General features: G+C 35.2%; 2 protein-coding genes across 5 annotated transcripts; one reads left to right on the top strand and one right to left on the bottom strand.

Moving 5' to 3' along the window:
- The first annotated feature begins 1,730 nt into the window (after positions 1-1,730).
- Positions 1,731-11,049, top strand: LOC110712117 (putative pentatricopeptide repeat-containing protein At3g16710, mitochondrial). Of its 4 annotated transcripts, none has more exons than XM_021890541.1 (7): positions 1,731-2,117; positions 2,584-2,795; positions 2,964-5,305; positions 6,145-6,219; positions 9,035-9,177; positions 9,259-9,403; positions 10,377-11,049. In XM_021890541.1, the coding sequence occupies exon 3, from the start codon at positions 2,973-2,975 to the stop codon at positions 5,199-5,201; it is 2,229 nt and encodes a 742-aa protein (XP_021746233.1). In that variant the 5' UTR covers positions 1,731-2,117; positions 2,584-2,795; positions 2,964-2,972; the 3' UTR covers positions 5,202-5,305; positions 6,145-6,219; positions 9,035-9,177; positions 9,259-9,403; positions 10,377-11,049. The 4 variants fall into 4 exon arrangements, with proteins under 4 accessions (XP_021746233.1, XP_021746235.1, XP_021746234.1 ...); XM_021890543.1 differs by having other exon boundaries at positions 9,259-9,347; XM_021890542.1 differs by lacking the exon at positions 6,145-6,219.
- A 3,244-nt stretch (positions 11,050-14,293) lies between these two features.
- Positions 14,294-21,353, bottom strand: LOC110711961 (condensin-2 complex subunit D3-like). The gene is made up of 9 exons (XM_021890399.1): positions 19,675-21,353; positions 18,500-19,240; positions 17,206-17,697; positions 16,677-16,768; positions 16,500-16,587; positions 16,282-16,396; positions 16,048-16,174; positions 15,621-15,795; positions 14,294-15,112 (listed from the first exon to the last, which is right to left on the bottom strand). The coding sequence occupies exons 1-9, from the start codon at positions 21,127-21,129 to the stop codon at positions 14,417-14,419; spliced, it is 3,981 nt and encodes a 1,326-aa protein (XP_021746091.1). The 5' UTR covers positions 21,130-21,353; the 3' UTR covers positions 14,294-14,416.
- Between the last annotated feature and the right edge of the window lie 4,391 nt (positions 21,354-25,744).

Below are 25,744 nucleotides of genomic sequence, written 5' to 3' on the forward strand. Positions count from 1 at the left end.
AGTTTAATTAACATGTGTTGCGCTATGTGGGGTGCAAGGAACAAATGGATGATTGAGGGTGAGAATCCGAATGTTGAGCAAATGGTTGCCTATGCTTTGACATTAATACAAAGGGGCATGAGTTGCAAAAGTTGAATAACATGGGGAATGGAGGGATCGAAAAGGGGTCTCTATGGGCGGGTCTCCTTCGGCATATGGTGTGGTTAAGTTATTGTTGATGTTGGTGTTTTAGGGGAGGTGGGGACGGGGCTGGGTGTAGTCTGCAGGAATAATGAAGGGGTGGTGCTTTGGGGAGCTACGGTGTAGTGGAGTGAAAAATGAGAGACTAAGATTGGAGAGGTGAAAGTAGTATTTTGGGCAAGAAGATTGCGAGACACAAGAGTATGAGTTGCATTGGGATCGAGAGTAATAATCTTGTGGTGATTGAGGCAATGAGAAAGCGTTTGTATGGCTCCAGTTCCTTTCATCTGATTACAAAGGATATTCTAGATTTTTTTCCTTTTTCTAATTTTACTAGTGATTCATGGTCTTTTGTAAAGCGAGAGGGATAATAATGTAGCACACAAATTGACTTACTTTCAACCATGGGAGTTTGGCCAATGGGTGGAGTGATGTAATCCCTCCTTGCATTTTGGAAATTTCTTCGGTTGATCTAGATGGGTTTTTTTTTTCAAAACAAAAAAAAAAAAAAATTAAAGTTGTCACTTTCAAAGTTATTCACTAATAATTTTCTGTTTTATACAGATCACTAACCAACTCATATAATTAACTAACTCATACAATACTACACTTGCTACTCTACAACTGCATTTATAATAAAATGTAGGTGACCATCCGCTGATGTTAAAACCGCAAAGGTAACACTACCTATATAATTGTATAGTTCACATGACACAATTAATTTGTCATAATGGCCACGACAAAAGAGACATCATACTTTCCTTTCATTTGTTGTAAACTCAGTTTAATTAATGTACTTTCAGCTTTTTTCAAAATTAAAAAAAAAAAAAAAAAAAACTTACAAACAAATTATACAAGGTTTGGTGTGTGAAGATAGCATTTGAGAAATGGAAGTGCAAAGATAAACTAAAAATCCGTACTTTTTAAAACAAGTTTACTCTAAACCCTTATAAGGTCTGCCCTGCCTCATAATTAGACAATCGTATAGATTTAGGCCTTGTTTAGTTCACCTTATTTTAACTTATTTCAGAAAAAATAAGTTCAGATCAGATCAGAATAATAAGTTCAGATCAGATCAGAAAAAATAAGTTCAGATCAGAACATCGTTTTACGTGCGGTTTTTCATCGCTAAATATTCTTAAATTCGTAATGAAAAAAATTGTGAAGATTACATATTAATAAACTACAAGTTATTACAAATCTAACAAGATCCCACATGATATATTTTTTCCTTATAGATTATTGTACACTTAAGGTCAAAATTTGGTCAAATCAGACAATTAGATCAGATCAGACCAGATCAGCAAAAATAAGGTGAACCAAACAAGGCCTTAGCCTATTTATTTATTAGACGAATCTAACCCATTAATAACTGTGGCGGGTCATGGGTCATGGCTTTTAATAGGGATCCAGGCGTCCAACCATTGAATTGCTCTATTGAAGCGCATTCAACGTTCTCCATTGAAGCGCAGTTGCCGTTCGCCGTTGAAATGGGCGGATCTAGCGTGGGTTCATTGAACCCACTGAATTTTTGAAAAAAAATTAAAAAGTTTTTTGTTTGTAAAAAAAAAAGTGAAATAGGTTTAAATAGAATATTTGTGTATTAAATGGCATCAAGTGAAGCTGTAGCCCAGTGGTATTTTTTACTTCCCATCACACAAGAGTTGTGGGTTCAAAACCCATAACTCACACTTCTTTTTTTCTTTTTGTTCCTGTTTTCGTCAAAACTTAGAATGCTTACTGGCTTCCCTCTTCCTCATTCCCCCAAATTGCAAACCCTAACTTATTCCTCCTTCTCTTCCCGAATTCCCGTGTTCCAGAGTACCGGACTTCCGGCTGTCCGCACTCCGCCGCATCCGAGCAACGCAGCCTCGCAGTCGCAGTCCCTCAGCCTCGCAGAGCCCCTCAGTCTGGTAGTGCCGTACAGCCGTAGTGAGGTAAGGGATTAAGTGAATTTGGGGATTATTTTTGCTAATGTAATTTACTCTCAATTTGTGGATTTTTTTTGCTAAATCGTTAATTTCATATGCTAATATAGTAATATACATTACGAATTTACTTCTCAAGTTCTCAATTTGGGGATTTTTTTTGCTAAATCGTTAATTTCATATGCTAATATAGTAATATACATTACGAATTTACTTCTCAAGTTCTCAATTTGGGGATTTGTTTTGCTAAATTGTAGAATTTCATATGCTATTTGACCGTATATTTGACTAATTTGAGTATTTGAGCCGTAATGCCGTATAATAGTATAATTTCTGTTTAATTTATACTGATTTATTACTTGATTATTTCTGATATTCTTTTTCATTGATAATTTGATATTGTCATATTGATTATTGAATTTATCATTCATTCATTGATTTCATTCTGCAATCTGCATTTATCATGTGTGAGTAGGACTGTAGCAGACAAGCAGTATATGCCATTATACCATGAGTTTAGAGTCATTTTGGAAACGTGCCGGGAAGTCACAAAAGTCTTCAACTTGTTCTTCACCTAGTTAATTACAATTTCAAACTTCCGAAGTTTCGAACCCACACTTCAAAAATCCTGGAGACGCCACTGCGTTGAATCTAGTTCTTGTATCCCCCATTGAAGCAGCTTCTGAGGTAAGTTGTTTGTATTTGTTATCATCATATCAAATATCACTAAAATTATGAGATAATTGAATCAAATATCCCTAAAATTATGAGATAATTGAATCAAATATCCCTAAAATTATGAGATAATTGAATGAAATTTGGTTGCTAATGTATTGCACAACGCTTTAATGTTAGGATTCAACTATGAAATCAGAGCTCTTTTCCCTGGGCCCAGGGCTGCCGCCCCTCCTGCCCTTCCTCAGGGACGGGCCTGGCCATTCCTTAAGTGAGAAATGGTCTGATGAAGAAGAAGCAGATATAGAGGGCACAAAAGGTAGAAAGAAATATGTTAAAGATGAAGAATTTGGGGTCTTGGATTTATATAATAAGAATTGTCAGCAAAGTGGTGAGTACGATAGAAGATATGAAATGGATGAAAGTGAATTAAGGCATCCATTGGTGAGAGAAATTTGTAGGCTGGTTGGGCTGAGATTGAATTGGAACCCTGACCTTGAAGGCCAGATGAAGAATTTATTGAGAAGCCTTAAACCCCGTCAAGTTTGCGCAGTTCTTCATTCTCAAGATGATGAAAGGGAAGCTTTAGAGTTCTTCTATTGGGCTGACAGGCAATGGCGTTATCGCCATGACCCAGTTGTGTACTATGCTATGCTTCAAATTCTCGGCAAGACTAAATTATGTGAGGGTGCTCGGAGAATCCTTCATCTTATGCGTAGGAGGGGTATCCATCGCACTACAGAAGATTTTCAATATTTGATGATTTCTTATAGCAGGGCAGGGAAAGTAAGGCATGCTATGGGGGTTCTTAGAATGATGCATATGGCCGGGGTTCAACCTAATCTATCTATATGTAACACTGCCCTTCATGTTTTAGTGATGGAAAACAGGTTGGACAAAGCATTGAGATTTTTAAAGAGGATGCAAATTGTTGGAATTGCCCCGGATGTTGTTACATATAACTGCTTAATTAAAGGTTATTGTAATTTTAATCAGGTGCGAGATGCTATCAAGTTGATTGAGGATATGCCTCTAAGGGGATGCACACCGGATAAAGTTAGCTTTTATACAGTAATAAATTACTTTTGTAAGGAGAAAAACATGTCTGAGATACGGGTCCTACTTGAGAAAATGACGGCTTGTAAGTTGTTGCTAGATATGGTCACCTATAATAATCTCATTCATATGCTTTGCAAGTATGGACACAGTGATGAGGCTTATGGTTTCTTAAAGGAAGCACAGGAGAGAGGATTTCGGGTGGACAAAGTTGGTTATACTGCGTTGGTTCACTCTTTATGTCGGGAGGGAAGGATAGACAGGGCAGAAGAAATTGTTAATGAGATGTTTGAGAAAAACTGCATCCCAGACGTAGTGACTTACAGTGCTATTGTAGATGGATTTTGTAGAGCGGGGAGGGTGGATGAGGCTAAGGAAAAGCTCCAGCAAATGTACAAGAATGGCTATAAACCAAACACTGTATCATACACAGCCTTGCTGAAAGGCCTTTGTCAATTTGGTCGAATTTCAGAAGCTCGAGACATGATCGATAAGAGTGAGGAGGAATGGTGGACCCCAAATGCCATCACATACAGTGTTGTGATGCATGGTTTCCAAAGAGCAGGAAAATTGTCTGAGGCATGTGATGTGGTTAGGGAGATGTTGATGAAAGGTTTTCGTCCAACTCCTGCTGAAATCAATTTGTTGCTTGTATCGCTGTGCAGAGAAGGAAGAACAGATGAGGCTAAAAGGTTCATGCAAGATTGTCTGAGCAAGGGATGTGATGTAAATGTTATAAACTTTACAACTGTTATTCAAGGACATTTTCAGAAGGATGACTTCAATGGTGCTCTTTCTTTACTTGATGATATGTATTTGGTCAACAAGAGCCCTGACATTGTGACATATACAACAATTGTTGATGCAATGGGCAGAAGAGGAAAATTTGAAGAGGCAACTGAACTTATAAAGAAAATGCTGGGGAGGGGCATACATCCAAATCCTGTTATGTACCGAATGATAATTCATCGCTATTGTCAGAATGGCAGGGTGGAAGATTTGTTAAAACTGTTGGAGAAGTTGCTGCCAAAGCAGCCCTACCAGACTGCTTATAATCAAGTTATTGAAAAGCTTTGTAGCTTCGGGTATGTAACTGAAGCTTACGGCCTTCTGGGTAAAGTTCTGAGAACGGCTTCAAGGATCGATGCTCAAACTTGCCATGTGCTTCTGCAAAGTTATCTGAAGAGAGGAAACCCTCTTTTGGCATACAAAGTTGCTTGTAGGATGTTTAGGCGGAACTTAATACCTGACCCAAAGTTATGTAAAAAGGTGAGCAAGAAACTGACATTAGATGGAAATATCAAAGAGGCAGATAGTCTTATGGTCCAGTTTGTTGAGCGTGGCCTTCAATCTCCTTGTTGAATAACTTGCTGAACGACCAAGTACTTGTCTGTGTGTGATCGAAGATTCGCAGGCTTTCTTTCTGGAGCCAGTTGTCATTTTCTCCGACCACTATTTTTGTCAAGGTGAGAAAAAGTTTGAGTTTCTCTTACCAACCTTTAAACTTCTTTAGTCAGTCTTAGTAAAGTCTTAGTAATATCTGGCTGATACCTATAAGTACTTCTGTTTCCTTCCCTATAATTAATATAGGCTCTTTTTAAACCTCTCTTTTGTCTTCCTTTGAAAGAAGCTCTCGGACTTGGGACTTTGTTTACTCTGTGATCAGGCAACGGGAATACTCAAGACCTAAAGTTGGTAATGTCTGAGGTTGAGAAGTAGCAGCTGGAGTGCCTTATGTCACTCTATACACCTCTTTTGAGTGGTTAGTACAAATGTATCAAGAAGTAGGGAATTGTGTTCCTTCCATTGTCATTTCATCTCCTCCTCATCTATTTGCTTCTCTAGCTAATGCTGAGATTCTTAGATTCCCTCACTTCTATTTCCTTCTCTCCCCTTTATCTCCCTTTATATGAACCTAGCATGATGATTTTACAGGCAATTGTTCTCATCCGTGATGTGAATGAATCCAGAGTTAGAGGCTAGTTTGGTGTGGGAAATTATTTCTGTGGATTTATGGACTATTAGTTTAATTCTATATGATCTGCATCACTTATAGCGTATTCATGTCTTGTATAATTGATATATATTTTCCATGTTTATTTCATTGTCCTTGGCTTTTTTCTTTTTCTTTTTTTTTTCTTTCCTTTTTTATTCTTTTTTTTCTTTTTGCATTTTGCATTTTTGTTTGTCAAGCAATGATTCTGAGTGTCTTTATGGAGCGACGTGCTCTTTCAAAAAGTATGTACAATGTTATAATGCTCTTTACATCCTTACTATCTAACAAGTCCTAGTATTTTTTTTGTAGGTCATAATGTGACAAAAAATACATCTGGAAATCCTTTAATGGAATTTGAAGCCAAATCTGCTAGGATGGGGCATGGTAAATAGATCTCCTATTTAAATATTGGTAGTTTTTTACATAGTTAATCTTTTGGTATCTGAATATATTTATATTATTCATCTATTAGCCTATTAGGTATAATGTTCAAGCATTTCATTCTCATAGATATCTTAGGATTGGTAATCCTGTAGTGTTTGGTAGTCCCTTATTCCTCTGATTTTCATTATTCACTTGTAGAATTGGAGAAAAAACGTAAATTTCCTGGCCTTGCTGTCATTTGCATTGTGAAATAATTACAAGAAAGACTTGGTATTAATTTTTAAAATTACGTAGAGACTATGAAAATATGTCTTTTAATTCACTTTTCTACCCATTTTCCTCATTGCCATTATATTTTGTAGTCCTCCTCCCTTAGGGAGTGGGGGCATTTGCAATTTCAAACTTTTGCCCCCACATTTGTTTTAAATCACTTCTTCTGGTGGTGAGTGATAACAACACTAAAAGATGGGTATGGACTCTAGAGGCTAGTATGAAAAAGGAGGTTTCATGTTTGAATCTTTTGTTTCCTTAGATTTTTAATTTTTATAATAGATCGAAAGATACAAGTTTTTGGGCGATTTTTGGAAAATGACCAGATTCCGACCTTAAAATGAAATTTTTGTTGTGAAAAGGGACCTTCAGCCACATTCCAACCTTTGACTATTATTTTCCGACGGTGACTGTCATGTGCTAAACTTGAAAATTTTAATCAGAGTCGGTTTATGCCCTTCCTTTTCTAGTGTAACCACAATGCCCACCACCAAATCATCACCATTTCGCCACTTTCCCACCACCATCACCTTATCTAGCTGTTCGTCTCAACACTATCTCTTTCAACTTCTTCTCTTCCACCATTACTACTCACACTAAACCATATAAAATCAATTGAGTCAAATGAAAACCCCTTATTTTCTATCATGAATTAGAAGGATGCTCCATGAATAATCCTAAGATTGCTACCAAATGGGGATAATAAAGAGGAGATAGAATAAAAGAGTTGTGTGGGAGGCTGCTGGGTACGATGGGTCGCCAATAGGTAGCAAATTTATGAGGTGTAGTGAAGGCACAATGTGGCTACAATGGTGGGCATTAAGGGAGGAAAAAGAAAGGGAGATATAAGGGTTAACGGGGTGGTGTTTGGGTGGCACTCAAGGGTAGCGATGGTTTGTAATAAGTGGGAAGGGATAGTTGGCATTGGTTTGGGTGAAAAAAAAAAGGTAGAGGACAAGAGGGTTAAAAGTGAGGGAGGAGTAAGATGTCAAGGTTAAGTTGATATAGTGTTTTGGGGTGGCGGGTGAGAGTGGATAGTGGTGGGATAATGGTGGGCTAGTAGACATGGTGGTTAAGGAGGAGAAAGGGCGCGTGAGGGTCAACATTGGGAAAACCAAACAATTCATTTAAGGTCTTTATTTGCCACTTTTTTTATTTTTATTTTTTATAAAAGGACTTTTCTCACAAAAGGTCTACTTTATTAAGTCCTTTTCTAACAAATTTTAAAATTTTTTAATACCTTTTAGCTAGCCTTTCTTTTTCCTCTTATCTCAGTTTGTTTATGATAATCTTTGATCATGATTCATGAAATAGCTTACCTTAATTATTATTCTGAACAATAGAGAAAACTTCAGGAGCAATTTGGAATCAAGTAAGATATGCAGCTCACTTTAATTAATTTATCTCAACATTCTTCAAAATATCCTGATATATACCTTATAAAATTAGCATATTCATCAAAGCTTAATAACTTGCCAATTATAATAGAATTGGTTTTCCAGATACATGAGTCAATATATATTGCTGATATTAGTTAACTGAGTCCTTCTTGGTTCTCCGGTGGATCCATGATGAGGTATGTCTAGTTTGTTGTTGGTCTTTGGTCGTGCTGCCTTATTTGTTGTTGGTCTTTGGTCATGGTGCTTTATAATAAACCTGATATAACTTGGCTCCTATTCAGAGTTGTTACTAGTTTAGGGGGTTGACCTATCTACATCTTGGCTCATTTGTGAAATCCTAAGTGTGATAATCTTGCTGTTGATAAACTTGTAACTCTTTATCAGATATGTGCTGAATAATTCTAGAAGTAGCATTATCATGGTTTTCTTGTCTATTTTATCACTCTTCTATTTATCTTGCATTTTCGTGTCGACACTCGACACTCGACACTGCAACAAGGGTATGAAATCCTTATCCATCACTTTGTTTTGATCCAGACTCCTCAAGGATCTTGATTAACATACTTTTACAGTTTGTTGGGATATAGAAAAGGGAAGGAAAAGAAGAGAGAGAGAGAGGGGGGGGGGGGGAGGACTGGAGGAGAGAAGGGAAAGGGAGGGGGAGGGAAGAATAATGAATTTTCCTTCCAAATCTGTCCATTGTTGGAGAGATCAAATTCTTACAACAACTCCCTCCATTTCTATTCCCTTCTTTTCCCTCCCCTCCAATTCCCTTCCTTCCTTATTTGTTATCCAAATGAAAGAAATTCAATCCCTTCATTCCCCTTCCCTTCTTTTCCCTCCATTTCTTTCAATCCAAAGACACTCTTAGAAAAAAACTATAAAATAGAAGGAAAGCAAACAGAGTCTAATACATGTGTGTATCTGTAATGTGAATTGATATGGAAAAGTCGTTTAGATCCAGGAATGTGTTTCATTAATGCTTTGTCCGTGCATCCATGTCCTAAATTGGAATCTTTGCGTGTCTAAAACTCGAATGTACTCATACCCGAAACTCGTACCTGTGTCTGAGTTACATAGCTTTTGTGACGAATAATGTCTTTCCAGTATGATCTGTATCAACTTTCCAAACTTATGGGTTTCAGGAAGTTCTAGTTCGATTTTTTGTATTTGGGCCAGAAGAGGATGAGTGGGTTAATGTTCGCAAACATGTAAGACAGAGGACTCTTCCATGTGAATCATCAAGTGTGTTGCAGTTCTTCTTTGGGATCTCATCCTCTGCTTTCAGGTAGTATTTGATCATACAGTTGTGACATAGAGTTGGCTATACATTCTGATATTGTGCATTTGTACTTCAAATATTATTCAGGAAGGTAAAGAGCAGGCTCTTTACTTTGATGCTCAAAGGCAATACATGCTACAGGTCTCTGATCCGTTACGATCATGATCATTCTTGAGGTACTTCTGCACATCCATGTTTCCGCTACTCATGATACTCTACAAGATCTCTAAATGTAAGTGATTCCCATCGGAGATGAAATATTGCCTCTGCTTTGAAGCTGTAGAAAGCAATGCCTGTAATTTGAAGGTTTAAGGTTTTACTCTTATGCTGATTTGTTACAAATCATAGTTAAAACTTTTTCTTAAACAAAATTAGAGGCCTTTGTGATAGCTGCATTAATCAAAGTTGAGACCCTTTGCTTATTATCTATCTGCAAGAACCTAGACTGCCTGTCTGGCTAACTCTTCTCTCGATATATCTTTACTTGTGTATGGTTAACATCGTCTCCTTATATAACAAGTTGTTTGTTGCCTGTACATTTTGTTTCTACATGAAATGACTGATATCTTTGCCTTGCATGTTTTTCTATGTGATGAACGGCTGATCCCTTCACCCTCACCCGCCCCAACCTGATAAAGATGAAATAGTCCTACAACTAGAGTTAATACTTTTGCAGGTTTGACTTATGTCGGTAGGTACAGTTACTTTGTTGATCCCTTACCTCTCATAAACATGAAAGAACTAAAGCTTTAACCGTAGATCTGAGTTAATGTGTAGTTTTGTGGGAGATATGAGAATATGGCAATAGTGCCATGAGAACATGATGTATGACAGTGTAAATAGCTGACATTTTTTGTCAACTGTTATTACACTTAAGCTGGTAAGATGCCCATTGTAATAGATGCTGCAATAAGTGTTCAGATTGCCCTTCTTCAGATCTTAGTATTTATTTGTAAGATTTAGCAAGGAAATCTTTGGAGGTTTACTCCTATTATGCAAGCTAGTTGTGTGGTGAAAGTGAATCCAGTAACGGGGTAATGCAATGGGATTCAAATTCTCAGTTCTAAATGTTGTTAGAATTTGTCCATGGAGTTTTACCTGCTCTATAGGTTTTTCAGATATGTGACATCATCAAATTTTTAATTTAATTTCATGCAGCTGCATTTATTGTTATTGTTTTTATAATGCAGTGTTTATCTTTGCAGGCCAACCTTAGACCAACATGGTAAAGTAGTATAGACAACATTTCATGATATGAGAGCTGGAATCAGATTTTTGCGTTGTATACTGCACGGTTGCACCTAAGGGCTTAGTTGACTGAGGTGGCAATGTTGATTGTTTACCTAATTTGCTTATTGCCCTGCATCCGTATCTGATGGTGCTTCACTGCTTCCTGATGGTGGCAAGGGAATGTTTTTGGCACCTACTTTATGCTAGGAAATACCCTATTGTTACCTGTTTCGTCTCTTTATTAACCCAATTCTATGGGATGTCACACCTGTATGGCTATATCTTGTAATGGGTATGGTATGATATATGCATGCAGTCTCAAGGTATCAGTCTACTGAATCCCTGGTCTATACACAGGATCGTTATAATTATAGGTGGACTGAGCAATAAATTAACACGTGCAGGCATTGCATGTCTACTAACAATTAGAATGTCGGTTGCTCTTCAATCTTAATGAGATGATGGTCATTGTTTGAAGTTATTTCTGGGAGAATTATTATCCTTGTTCAATAATCAAGGTGTTATGTGAGATTTTACAACCGGCTTATCTATGAACGTAGCACTTTTAGCAATAGTTTTTGTATTCCTTTGTGCTGATGCAGGTGTCCATTTAAGGTTTGCCTTAATGTTCATTTACCAATCTTTTCATATTATAGTTTCTAAAATTTATCTTGCACTGCCATTTTGAAAAAGCCAAATGCTCATACTCTCGTTTGCATTCAGTCTCGACTTTGTATCAGAAAATATTTTCAAACTCGAATAAAATTCATAAAATTTGCAAAATGTTGCATTTTAGGCATGCGTGATTATTTTTTAATGTCTCTATAATTTACAAAACGCGCCTTTCGCTGATTTTCCTTGGCAACAAGTATTTTATAACTGATTTTGATGAGTTCTATCGTGGAACAACTGTTTTACATTGGTTATTAAGTGTAATCTCTCCCAACCGTCATTTCATTGGCAACATCATTCGACTCATACTCATTTCCGAGCCACTCCTACCCTCTCACTCAAACTAAGTACTAGTAAATTTTCTCATGCTCTCTGGTTCTTTACACCCATATCTATTTACCTTATCGGCTTATTCAAAAAACTAGCCAACTAAACTGAAAATCATCGCCATCTTTGTTGGCCTCTTGTCCAGCCTCTCGTCTGCTCTTTCTTGCAGAAAAAACTCCACAAGCCTTTCTGCTGCTGCTGTTGGCTTACATTCAATGTGACACTCCTGCCACCCCCACTATTGTTGAATTAGACCTTCCACAAGACTTTTGTTTAAATTCATACATGTTAGGATTTAATATCTGACAGGATAAAATCGTATCACCAAATCAAAAGTAATTCCTAAAATCACTAACTAAAATAGATAGGGAAGTAGGGTTGAATCCAGGGAAACAATGTTCTTTTATTTCTAATAAATTATTATAATCTAAATTATCAAGAAACGAGTATTTTTGTAAAAATAATACTTAGACAATAATTAAACTAAGGGAAATAATCAATAACAAAAAGTCTAAGGTCATAGGTTTACCAATAAATAATATTCCGAATGAAAGACAACAATCAATTATCAATGCATAAATTTACTAAACAATCAATTTTGATTCGTATTATAATTACAAAATTAACTTAGCGGCATTAAATCGCATCTCTCGAATCTTGACTTGACCATTTATAAATTAATTCTACCTATTGAAACTAGGTCTTAATATTAATTCTCATATGTCGAATCTCGAATCAATATTGCGTAACTCATACAATTAAACCTGCGCAAATCTAATTGCATAGCAATATAACAATCAATAGGAAATCAACCACAACATTAACAATCAACAATAATAAATCATCCCTTCATATTCATGGATCCCCAAGAACCCTAGAATTTAACTACTCTTGCATAATTAAAACTAAACTAATTAAAGCAATTAAATTAAACATAATTAAAAACAATAATATTAAACTAATAAGAAAGCAATTAAAAGAGAACTAAATTAAAAATAAAACAAAGATGTAAAATGTAACATCGAAACCAAGTATTAACTGTTAAACAATCAAGAACAAAGAAAAACAACGTTTAACGAATTTAATCCTAAAATAATTAAACTAAAAGGCATAAAATCCAAAACTAACTAACTAATGAAAGCTGTTAAGAAAAGTCAACTTAAAATTTCTAAGCTAATAACTAAAATAAAAAGTTGCGGAAAACTAAATTACAGCTAATACTAAAGAAAAGTAATAAAGCTGACCTCCCCCCAATTCTCCTACTAATGGGATTTATATAATAAAGCCCCCTGAAAACGCATAACTGACATAAGTAAATCAACAACCCAAAGTTTACTCTTGCCCGATCGGGCCCGCCTATTCTCACGCCAAAATAGCTGATCACTTGGGGTTAGGCTTTCATTTGCTTCAGGCCCAAACCTCTCTCTAATCACTACTTGGCTCATCTAGTAAATTATGATACTTGTTTGGTCCGTACTAGTAACATGAACTTCGTAGCTTGCTTATTTAATCGAGCCCTTAATCACTGGACCAACTTTATCTAGTTCTGTCTTGGGCTTTTAACATACAGTCATAAAATACAATCAAATTCCAATATTTTCGTACTGGCTTGATAAGCTCGGAAATTATCATAATTTTGCAAATCCCTACAAAATAATACCAACTCTACAAAAACACTAGAAAATGTATATTAGTACTAAAAATAGCTCAGCAGAGCTCAAATAAGCACAAATATGACCGTGGGACGGGAAATAAAATATTTATATTTATATATACCTCCCCTTCACTTATATGATAAAGATAAAGAGTAAAAATTTGAGTGAGAAAAGATGTAAGTTAAGTGATTATAGAGACTAGAGAAAGTAATTAGCTTTAGAAAATAGCTAAAGAGCATCACTCATGCATAATTTAATTACTATATAAGTCATTGTCTTGTCTTTTTAGTTGACCTTAAAGTCATCATGTGGCTCTGGGCCAACACTCAATAAAGTAGAAGGCCTAATTTTTATAACACGTTCATTTGGTGATTTGAAACAGGCGAACAGCTAGCCCATGGTACAATTTTTTCAACACGTTCATTTTTATCGAGACTTTTAAAAACTTGATTTGATAAATATGTTTTTTTTTTTTTATACTCACGTTTTTAAATTTTAATCCATTTAATTCACTTTGCTAGTTTGCTTGATTTTATTTTTACTTACCCCTTCTCCACACATTTCTAAACATAGACCCTTGTAAAAGGGCAATGGGAAGGGGAATATGGTGTAACACTCGTGACTAAATAAGAAGTTTTTGTGTTACTAATAATTCAAATAAGAAGAATTTTTTATTTTATAGAGCTCATGTGCTATATTTCCCCTATAATTAAGCGTATTTAGCTTGAAGTAGACTTGGTAGCAATGATCGCTTTGAATATCTAAACTTGATCTGGGATTATGAAATCATTCATACTAAAAAATGGACATACTTGAGGTGACTTGAATTGTGTTTTACTCAACCCAAATAAACCCATGAAAGAGGGGGAAAAAAAAACAAAATATTGACTTGATAAGATAAATTTAATAAGCTTATGGTAACTTAGATATTTAATTGGAGCTTATCTAAGCTTATTTAAGTTTATTAAAACCAACTTGAACTTATTGGCCAATACAAATTAGTTCAAGTAAAATTTTAAATAACGTTTTAAATTATTTGCAAACTAATTGATTTACCTTATTTATTGGTACAAAATGAACCCTAGAGGTATTAAATTCTAAAACTTTAAACTAAGCTACTCAGCATATGGTAACTACACTAAGTGTTTCTTTTGGTTTGACTAACCACATAAATTATGAACGTGGACATGTACACTAAGATTTTGACCACAAAGAGAACATTACATAAAAACAGAAAGTTGGCTAAATGCACACATATATACAGCAAAACTACAGAAGATATCCTGCATTTGAATTTTTCTACTTTACAACAGAAAGTTGGCTAAATGGACACATATATACAAGAAACAACATGATCAGACTCAATTTTCTTCATCGAAATCAAAAGTTTGCCGCCTCCTGAGCGATTCTATTACAGCTGCAGATTTATGTCCCCTAGAAAGCCCAGCTCTTTCTGAAGTTAATCTAGGTACATTAAGCAAACTCAATGGTGGTGTTGCAGCTCCTTTGTTTACTTCCTTTAATACAGATTTGACAACAGTTGCAGCTGCAACATCTGCCATTGCTGAAGCCACCTTTGAATCATGATGCAGTTTCTTTGACAACTTATTCTTCTCATTTGTTGTATCTGGCGCACCAGGTGTATGATAGCTTTGTGATCTATGCATAGTTGCAATGGCCTCTGTAGCCGTTGTTTTAGCCTTGACAGTTTCATATTTTTGCATGTCGTAAATAAGCTCTTTCTGTAGCTGCTTATCCGCAACCAATAAGTCTTCAATTTCATTCTTGTAGTCCTTGAGAAGCACACGTAGGCATTCCATAAGGGAACCAATGAGAGGGCTGTTCTTATTCTCTAATAAGCGCTTTAACTCTATAAATATGGGAATGGTGTTTTGTATAAGACCCTTCTTGACTGCTTGAGTTATTGCTCTTCCTCTGGCAGCAGCTGTGGATGCTGCATTGCCATCTCCCCCTTCTTCATCCATTTCAGCCTCTGATGTTGCCGCACAGCTTGATGGAAGACGTAGCTCTTTGCAAGTGAGAATACGGAAGGCATCCTGATTATCACAAAGATCACATCATGAATCAATCTAACACATATTGGCTGAGGCTATCACTTAATTCAGTGAGAAGACTGGGAATTAAGAGCTAAAAGCCTAAAACACTAACTTCATCGATATCCATCTGAATAAAGAAAATATAGTGATGACTGCCCTCAACAATTTTGATCCAGTAATTGAAATCAGATTAAAATCATTGAATCTTTTTTAGATCAAGCAGCATTTCTCTTATATTTGATATCAGGAGATTTGTATTACTCCCTCCATCGCTAAATAATCAAAATATTACATCTTGGCAAGGTTTTTATATATATATATATATATATATATATATATATATATATATATATATATATATATATATATATATATATGACAAAAGAAGGGAGAAACAGAAAGAAATGATATTTTTTGCTTTTTGGAAGAGAACAGAGAAAGGGAAGACCCATGTACCAGTAAAGAGATGTTTAAACTACAGCACAAAGAGAGAAGAGAAAACTGGTACCTGTAAGACAGACTGTCCTCTAACATCATCTACGCTGAGGATTCCATCAGATGCAGCAGCAAGGATTTCAGCACATATCTTTGCAAATGTGGCTAATAGATGCTCAGGAGCCATTTGCTTCAACAAAGAAACATATATGTGCATCCTTCTAGACCTTGTGTTCTCATCGTTACCTCTGATGGTATATGTTAAAAGGATGTGGGTCAGATAGAAAAATAGACATATCTTATACTCCCATCTTTTGTTTGTATTGTATAAAAAACATCCATTTTGTCTGGCCCATGCATATTGTCAAGTTTCAAAATCGAAACTAAACAATGACACCATCAACTACCAATGGAAACATTGTCCATTGTCTTCAAAGATATTAATAAATTCCTCAATTTGATAATACAAATAGGAGTACATTGAACCATAATTTCATTACCTGATTGAGAAAAGTCTTCTCTCAACTCTTGAATTTTGAGATTTGTTATTTGTCACATAAGCTTGACAGTCATTTAGAACAAATACGGCTTCTACAAAACTGTTGTAGGCTAAAAGAGGAGCCTTGGCTGAAAGATGAAATAGAACAAGGGTCAGATCTCTCAAATAAAGCCTAGTTTGGAATGCTTATGAAACTGCCAGAATAATAAGAAAATACAAATTAATAAAATAAAACCTTTTAAAATATTTCCAAACAGAAAATCAGCAAGCTGTCTGATTTTATCTGATTCATCATCAAGAGACAACAGAAACCGCAAGAAAAGTACCCCTCTCCACTTAACATAATCAGTCTGCAAATTTATAATATAGAAACTTACACTTTAATTAGGTTGCATATCAAGAGCACAAAGAGTTTTATACAATGATACCCGTGTTAAGACAAAAAAAATGTACCTGCAGTAATCTGGAGAGTAATATGAATGTTTGCCTTCTGACAAGTTCACAAGTGTCGCGAAGACACTTTGTAATTTTTGCTATGTAGCTGTTGATTTAGAGATATGGTCAAGTGGTAAGTACAAGAAACAATGTGAAAAGTAATCAGTGTTTTGTACAGAATATTTGCATGCTTACCAGTCAACCAATGCAGTGTAACGAACACAAAAATCTGCCATAATTACAACAATGTTGTTCCTAAGTGCAGCACAATCACTTTTTTCAAGTTCCTACAACAACAGATGATAGAGAGACAGAAAGATCAAATTCTTAGAATTATTAGACACTAAAAGGCATCATGGTGTTGAATAATACCTGATTCAGGATTATTTAGCAAAATATGCTAATTTACATGAAACCTTCCAGGCAACATAAAACAGAAAAGGCATACACTTGCATAGGGCAAATTTCTTGAGAGCTCGCTCTAATATGTAGAAGTTTTTACTGTGATTTTACTTAGTAACTTATATTGTAATTGTTTTTACTATCATGTTGCCTCATAAGATCAATGGAGTAAATATATTGTACAATTGTGTATGTCACCAGATCCCAAAACACTTTTTGCCAAACACTATCTTCTTCAACAAAATAAACAAATAAATAAATCGTTGTTGCTATTCATTTTTTTTTTTTTGTAGTGTAATGTAAGCTGTAAAACTCAACAAACCTGTACGAACAATGGGATATATCTTTTTGCAAGCTTCCCATCAGCAAGGCAGATTTTTCCCATAGTAAGCCATGCCTGAATATACAAACATGGAGCCTTTTCCTTTATAGATATTGTAGAGCCTGGTAACTGATTTGACCTTGATTCATGAGATCCTGAAGTAATCATGCTGTGTAAAACAGGAACGATGGCCTTTAAATCCAAGGATGGACAAATGATCACCAACGAACCTATGGTGTAAACTGCTGTTGTAGCTTGTAATAGCAACCTCGAAGAGGCAGCAGCTCTTTTTCCCTTTTTAGTACTCTTAGATGGTGTGAAAAGGTTGTTCTCTTTACTAGCCTTTTGTTCTTCTGATAGATACATATCTACAACATGAGAAGCTTTACAAAAGAGTTGCTCAACAGATTTTATAACCAGTGCATCTGCCTCCTGAGGACTCATTGCCTTTCGTTTACACAATGTTTTTAGTGCTTTGACATGAGCATTAACCTGCCATGATATTCAAAACCAGTTACATAGGTACACAAGGCAATAAAATAAGAACACCAGAATGGGTAATTAATAGCAGAGTCAGACATCTACGAAGGATGGTAAGCACTCCGCAAAATAAGTGAAAAAACTTGTAACCAATCATATAATGAGAACTGTCTTTTCTTGTGCTATCAGAAAACATTGTTTTTCTCTAAGAGATAAGTCTAATCAAATTTTAGCTGTTTGCAATGAAAAGACCTAATCAACATCTTAAGTAATGAATTTCTAGATGTTTCACCCTAGATTATTTTCTGGATCCCTATGTCCCTGACTCCCTATAACCTTGTTATTCAGTTTTGGCTGTCTCTAACAAAATTAGGAAGCTTAGGACTGGGATCCAAGAGTATATATACCTATCCTCATGGTAAGCACAACTGCACAAGGATCAAAACTGATGTCATCTTGGATTAAGTGACAGAATTAAATCAAATGCTTCAGGCTCCTATTTGTATTTTACGCGGCTAGCAAAAAATGAATTGGCTTACAAACTTTCTGTGTAAAAACCTAACTAACACTAAACTTCCAATTCTAAACAGCAAACCTTTCATTGATTCAGGGGGAAAAAAGAAAAAGAAAAGTTTTTCAGGTGTAACTTAAAAAGTACTAGTTTATTTGCTAGAGACATTGGGATAAAAAAGCTTGGATTAGACTAGCACCAATCTACTTTGTAACCTTTGACAATGTTTTATTTGATGGAAGGCAGAAAACAGACATCTACTCCCCCAAATAGCTAAAGAAATATGTGACATAAGCTATGTACCTCGGTTGAATGCATGTTGAATTCCTCTATCCGTTTTAGCAGATCATGAGCCAATTGTGCAGCAGGTTCAGGGGACAACTCTACAGAAACATTCGAGATTGTTTGCAACAATAAAACACGATCACAAGCCCAAACTGCAGAGTTTGTTACCATGCCATCAGCTGAATCGTGCATATTGTCCTCCAAAGTATGTGACTTTAATTCATCTGAGGTTACATCCCTGTCCAATAGCTTCCAGTGATGATAAAGAAATTCCCAGTCCACTGATTTACGAAGAAATGATGAAACTTCTGAAAGAAGAAGCCAAGCACCAGGAGGGGCTGTCCAGTTGTCTATTGGCATGGAATGTGATAACCAAAGAGATTCTGATGTTTTAATGATATTCTGAAGGGCAGTAGCAATTTTGGGCCTCAGTTTTCCCTTCTTACCAAGGCTTGCACATATCTTTTTCACCCACAGTGTGACTTCCCCATTACAAATCTCGCTCAATAGATCCAAGACTCCTTCTGGGTACATTGCAGCAAGCTCTTTCTCAAAACACCTACTACTGATTGTCGATTTATTAACTGCCGGTACATCACCAAATGTTGCAGATCCAGCTCTAGAAACTCTATCTAAAACCAGCTCCATAAACAAGCTCTCACACTCTTCTTGAATACTAGTCTCACTATCAATAATCAAGCGCGGAACAGAATGAAGCCACTCTATTACCACACTTCTATCTGAAAATATCCTGAAAGCCTACAAAGCCAGTAAGAATTTCTATACAAGAATAGAATTGAGCTCTACAGAAATCTAAGATGCCACCAAATACTAACATTTAGAAACATATATCACGCAAAGGGTGGATTGCATCACATGAACAGCAGAAAAGATTTTCAAAATATTGAGACACGTGGATCGTTTTTACATTATGTTTAATTAGATAACTTTTAGAGATTGTGAGCTCACCCTGAAGGCAGGTAACCTTCAACCAACCTACATTTCAATTCTGCCATGAACAAAATTTTAAGAAATCTAAGTATTCACGCACTAATAGCTCAATTCAAGCACTGCAAATTTATGTATTTTAACATAACTGTGTTTGCATAGGCATGTAATGCAGGATTGCAGGCACTAAAAGCGTAAGTTCATCATGCCAGAAGAACCATATTTGAACCAAAATGTAAGCTAACCTCAGAAAGAGCTGAAATTGCGGCCTTCCTTATGCTGACAAGTGGGTCAGAACATGCAATCCCCATCATTTTAAGAATGTCAGGATCCATGGAGCTGCCTACTAGAGACATCAATTTAGTTATTAGCAAAAGTGCAGCCTTCCTAACAACTGCTTTTTCATCCGTGCACCTCTTCTTTAAGAAGTCATTCGCTTTACCCTCTACCCCATCATTGAAACCTAATGATTTCTTCAACACCACACGGTCTCTCTCATTGTCGGCTGATGTATTACCCACAAGTTGAGCCAAGCTTGATAAAGCTCTAGCTCGAATTCCTGCAACTGTATCAGAACAACGCAGAACCAATGCCACCAAGCACCTCGATTTCCATGAATCCTCCTCCACTTCACTGTCTGATTCAGAACCTTCTAGGACTTGTAATGACATCATGAGTTTTGGGATTAGTTCAACAGCCAAATGTCTAAGGTGAGATTTTCCATGAGCCATCTTCATAACATAATCAACGAACCCAACTTGATCACAAGATTCCATAGCTATAACAATATCCAATATAGACTCTACAGCTAAGGCCCTAGCATCAGATTTCTCAGGCGCCTTTTGAGCCAAATACCTTGGCAAATTTCCTACAGCTTTATTCAAGGAACTCGAATCTTTTGCCATACCCATCATCTCAATTCTCACAAAACAAAGAGCAAAAGTTCTAGCTTGCGATTTCGTCGACAAAATCAAGGGTGCTAGAGATTTCAATACCTCAGCAGCTGTCATTTCCTGTTCTCCATGCTCAGGCTTCAATATTTGCCTCAAAATCCCAGAACAAAAATCCAATAATTTCTTGCAATTCCCAGAATTATTAGCACACAAATCTAACCCTAACACTGGAATTTCAACTACAGTTTGCACCAAAGATTTCAAACTATCAGGAAACCTACCCAAATGCACCAAACCCAACACAAGCCCTAACTTATCAAGAACACCCAACAACAACCTAATATCAAATTCATTATCATCAGCATCATTCAAGTTTGGATTCAAAGCTTTAGCTCGCTTACCTCGACCTTTCTTTCGCTGCTGTTCATCAGAACCCTCTTTACGATACTTGAGAGCCCGGCGAATGGAGTAGAGAAGAGACATAAAAGACACAGGAGTGAAGAGAGAGAAAACGGGAGCATTAGGAGAGAGAAAGAGGGAGAGATAGACAGCCGATGCAAGGAGAGAGAGGGAAGAGGAACTAGACTCCATTGCAGATGAAATTGGGTTGATAAGAGAGCACGGCGAAAGGCGGCGGGTTGATAACTGATCCCATAGATGATTAATTTGAGGTGTATCGTCATCGAAATTGTGAGATTGGAGATTTAAGAGGGATTGAAGGTCTAAGAGGGTTGAACGAGAGATGGGTGATTGTGGGTCGAGAGATTCGAGGTCTGTAAGAATTCTGGAAATGCTGGTGTCCTCCATTCATGAAATTGCTAGATAAGAGGGTGTTGCAGAGGAAGATTGTAATTTAATTTCTACGTAGTTTCTTGTTGTTGATAAAGAGAGGCGCCATTTTCGAATTTGAATTGGATTTTTGAGTGTAAGTTTATCTCCAAATGGATACTACCTTTTATGCACGGATTTTTTAAATTAATCAATACTAGAGTATACCCGTGCATTTGTCTTCAAAAAAAAAAAAAATTGTATACCCGTGCAAAATGCACTAGATATATAATTTACAGAAAGATATAACAAAAAACGCTGATAACAAAATTATATTTCAACTACAAGAAGTTAATTATTTTGATATAGTGTAATCATTATATGTGACTGGCTATATCGTGTGGGTGGCTATTATGAGAGTTACTTTGTCAGTGTTATAGGGGTTATCCATATAGAGGTCTTAAACTCTTTAACAAAAACTCTCTAATTTAAATTTTTGTAAAATAAAACTTGTTATGAAATATAGTTATGAATGTCCATTATGCGTAGCTTTATAATCCCCTAAACATTATTACATCCCTTAGTAACCTTCTGTAACTCTCTTTGTCTTCCCAGTGTAACTCCTACATTATTGTGACTCTTATTGTTCTTGAGAAATTATTGTATTCACTTGTACATGTATTAACTAATGAAAGATATGGACAATACAATACTCTCTCTACATCTACCACTTTTCTCTTCCTTTTCTTTATTTTATAACACGTTATCAGCACCAAGGCTCTAAGCAACTAATCAAGATTCGAACTCTGCCATAATCTAAGGTATGCTTATATTATGATCTTATTAATTCGTCAAGTTTGTATTGGTAAAAACTATATATATTTATCAACATTAATCTAGTTGAATTTACAATCTACAATATGTACAAATACAACTTATAATAATCATAAGTATATTGTTGTTTCATACATTATTATTCCTGTTGGAAATTAGTACTTCCTCCGTTCTTTTTTACTTGACCCGCTTTGACTTTTACACTATTCATGATCTTTCCTTTGGTCGTCTTTTGTGAATAATATGTAATGAAAAATATATTCATGTGAGATTTTTTTGAGTTCATCTCAATAAAAACTATCATAATATATTACTTTTATAATTTTTACTGATGAAAAATTAAAGTTGTTGATCGTTAAAGTTTTGTATTGATAAGTGTGATAAAAGAAACATGTCAAATAAAAAAGAACAAAATTATGGAGTGGATTGCAAATTTGCATGTGATAAACTATTTTCATGAACATGTGATTTATTCATCGTAGAATGCCAAATATATTACGTCTTCATCCCTTTAATTAATTTGATTGAATAACTTTGTTAGTTATACGATTTTCTTGATTTCACCATGAATTGGTTTTTAAAAATTAAAATTGTGAAGCTATCTCAATTCATTCGTTTAATCATGATATTTATTTAAGCCCATGATAGTATATATGTTTATTCTATCCCTTTAATTAGTTTATGATTTTGGTTTTAGTTTATGATATTCATGATCGATTCTCGCTCCCAATTGCCTTTTAAATTATGCTTTGAATTTTTAATGGTTTATATGGTTTTCTTCACTACATACTTTGATTAACTTGAAAAGTATACAATGAAACAATCACTTGATGAAATTAAAGATCGGCTCCAATGGTTAAATTTGTAACACAATAATAAATTCAATGTTTATTTCTAGTTCACTAGAAAACTAACGTATATGCTTTAATAAAGTAAGATCAACTTTTAAATATAATCATTTAGCCAATTTAAAATTAACTTGTAATTAATGAAACCACAAAATATAAAGAATATAATTTTTATACATACAATAGATCAAAATAAATAAGTCTTAACAAACATCATGATTATTTTTAGTGAAAAGAAAATGAAATCATATCCTCCCATTATATCAGTAGGGTTCCAAATAATTTGTGGTATTTGCTAATATCTTCTAAATTAGATTGATCAATAGCAAATGGATAATACACTTCATTAATGAAGAGAAAAAAAAATCGAAAGCATATAGTTATTGAATTGATCAACAAGGACATACTTCCTCCGTTTCTTAGTTGACACGTTTTTTTAGTCACGTTTGTCAATGCACAAATTCAACCGCTATTATCTTTAATTACCGATTACCAAAAATTACAAAAAGTTGATATTTTGAAAATATACATCGTGACGAATCTAACAAGACTCAATATGACTATATTTTTTTTATTACGTATAAATCACAAAACACGGTCAAAGAAAAGTGTGTGAATAGTGCTAAAGTCAAAACGTGTCAACTAAAAAAAACGGAGGTAGTATATATATATAGGAGCAAAAATTAATCTATTATTTATAGCTCAACAAAGTTTTAAGAAAATACTAATAAATAATCAAAGAATTGATTTTGGGATAATAAAGACTACTCTTGTTAATTAATCGATCATGAATCATAAGACAATGCTCAATATATGACATTTAGATCTTATGAAAGATATCCTTTGATGACTTGTTTGGTTATGATATTAATAGAACCTAATGATCTTTAATTTCATCAAGTGATTGTTTCATTGTATACTTTTCAAGTTATCAAAGTATGTAGTGAAATGTCAAATAATACTATTGGGTTATAATATTGAAAAAAAAAAATCGTAATTAAATATAAATAATACTCATATATATGGACCTAAAGTTCCAAAAAATAGAAAATTATGTAATTTCCTATAAAGTAGTACAAGAAAGCTAAGAAAGGACTAAGATATTAAATAGTTTCTAAATATGTTGAAAATATGCATATGCTCTACTTTTATGAAAATACTATAATCTTATAGACATAATATTAAGAAAATATATTGAATAATTAATATGTTATCTGGTGTTGTTGAATGAACAACATAGTGAAATATGGGTACAAAGAATGTTAATAATTACAACCAATTATATATGTACTCATTCCCAGAAGTGAATGTGAAAATATTTGATAGAAAGGATAACAAGCATGATTGCATGATATTTCTTAATTATAATTCATTTGAAAGTCATGAGCAGTTCAAATGTGATCAAAGATTATCTAATTGATGATGAAATATTATTTTATGATTTTAAGAAAAGAAAAATGGAAACTAATTGACGGGGCGTTAGAACGGTCGCACATTCCACACTCAATCAAATAAATTTATAAATCCTAAAACTAACCCCTAAACAAGTCTAGTGGTAAGTTCGGAGTCGAACCACAAGAAACGGTAATGTTGGATTGTTCTCGATCTAATGCTTAAGCTACGCCGAAGTCGGTTTATGGATAGTGGACACTACAACTACACTAACACACATATAAAGATCAAGATATTACAAAGTCTACTAGGGGCAAAGATCCACTTTGAACAATTAACAAGTTAATGGGAATCGATTTGATAATCAATCATGCAAAGAAAGAATTAAAATGGGAATTAATTACCATCAAGAGCAATCTCTCAAATTCCTAGCCTAGATCCCTCATTGACTAGGTGCATAGAAGAAATTTACCCAAAATGCAATCAAATATATAAATTCTAATTCACAATCCCTTGTCAAACTAGAACTAACATGCAATTAAGTTTGCTATCTTGGGAGATCAATCCAATCTAAAACAAACAACATGCCATCATCAATTCAATCAATTTAATCACACAATTATCATCAAATTTGTCTCAAATAACTCAATTAACCATAACAAAGCTTCACTCAACACCTAGTAGAAGGAAATCTACTCAAACATGATTAACAAAGCGATTAATAAAGCATAAAGAGAGAAGAGAGTAAGAAATGCTCATTGATATAAAATGGAGATCTTCAAATCATCAAATTCCTCCTTTGATTATCCAAAATCCATGAAAACCATTGTGCTCCTCACTTTCTCTCTCCAGAATTTGAGAGTTTCTCTCTCTAAAAACCTAAAACTAACCTAAAAACTATTCTAAACTGAAAAAATCTCCTTTTTCTTAATGAGCAAAAAAAACTATTTATACCCCTTGCAAAATTGCTTAGGAAGCTCCGCAAAAAGTCAGCTGAAACGGGAAAAGGTCCGACCGAACTCTGGATAGGTTCGGTCGGACTCAGGGTAGGTTCGGCCGAACTCAGGGTAGGTTCGGTCGAACCTCTCTGATCCTTGTTTGGTCGAACTTTCTTGGTTCGACCCCTCCTGTAAACATGCTGAAAACTTGGTTGAAACTGTCTTGGAGGTTCGGTCGAACTTTTCAAAAGTTTGACCACACCTTGGTTCGACCGAACCTCTTAAAGGTTCGGCCACACCTCCTCTTGAACTTCCTCTTCTTGCTTCCTCTTCTTCCCTTTTGCTCCTCTAGTCTTTGTCCATGCCTCCATACTTGGCCAAGGGGCCTCCTACCGTGCTTAGGACCGTCATGGAACCTGCAAAAGATAGCAAAGATCACGAGAGCATGGGGATGTTAAAATTATGCATAAAGATTATCAAAACAAGCGCAAATAAGCATACTTTTCATCCATAAAAGAAAAGGAAGCCATAAGAGGAGAAAAGAGGTAGAAAACCTAAGAAAAACAGGAGAAAAGAGACCAATACACTACCCCTAAGGGTAACATAAATGTCACTCATCACTAATATTCCCACCTTTGCCTT

The sequence above is a fragment of the Chenopodium quinoa genome, unplaced genomic scaffold, assembly GCF_001683475.1.
Source record: "Chenopodium quinoa cultivar QQ74 unplaced genomic scaffold, ASM168347v1, whole genome shotgun sequence".
NCBI classification, from domain to species: Eukaryota; Viridiplantae; Streptophyta; class Magnoliopsida; order Caryophyllales; family Amaranthaceae; genus Chenopodium; species Chenopodium quinoa.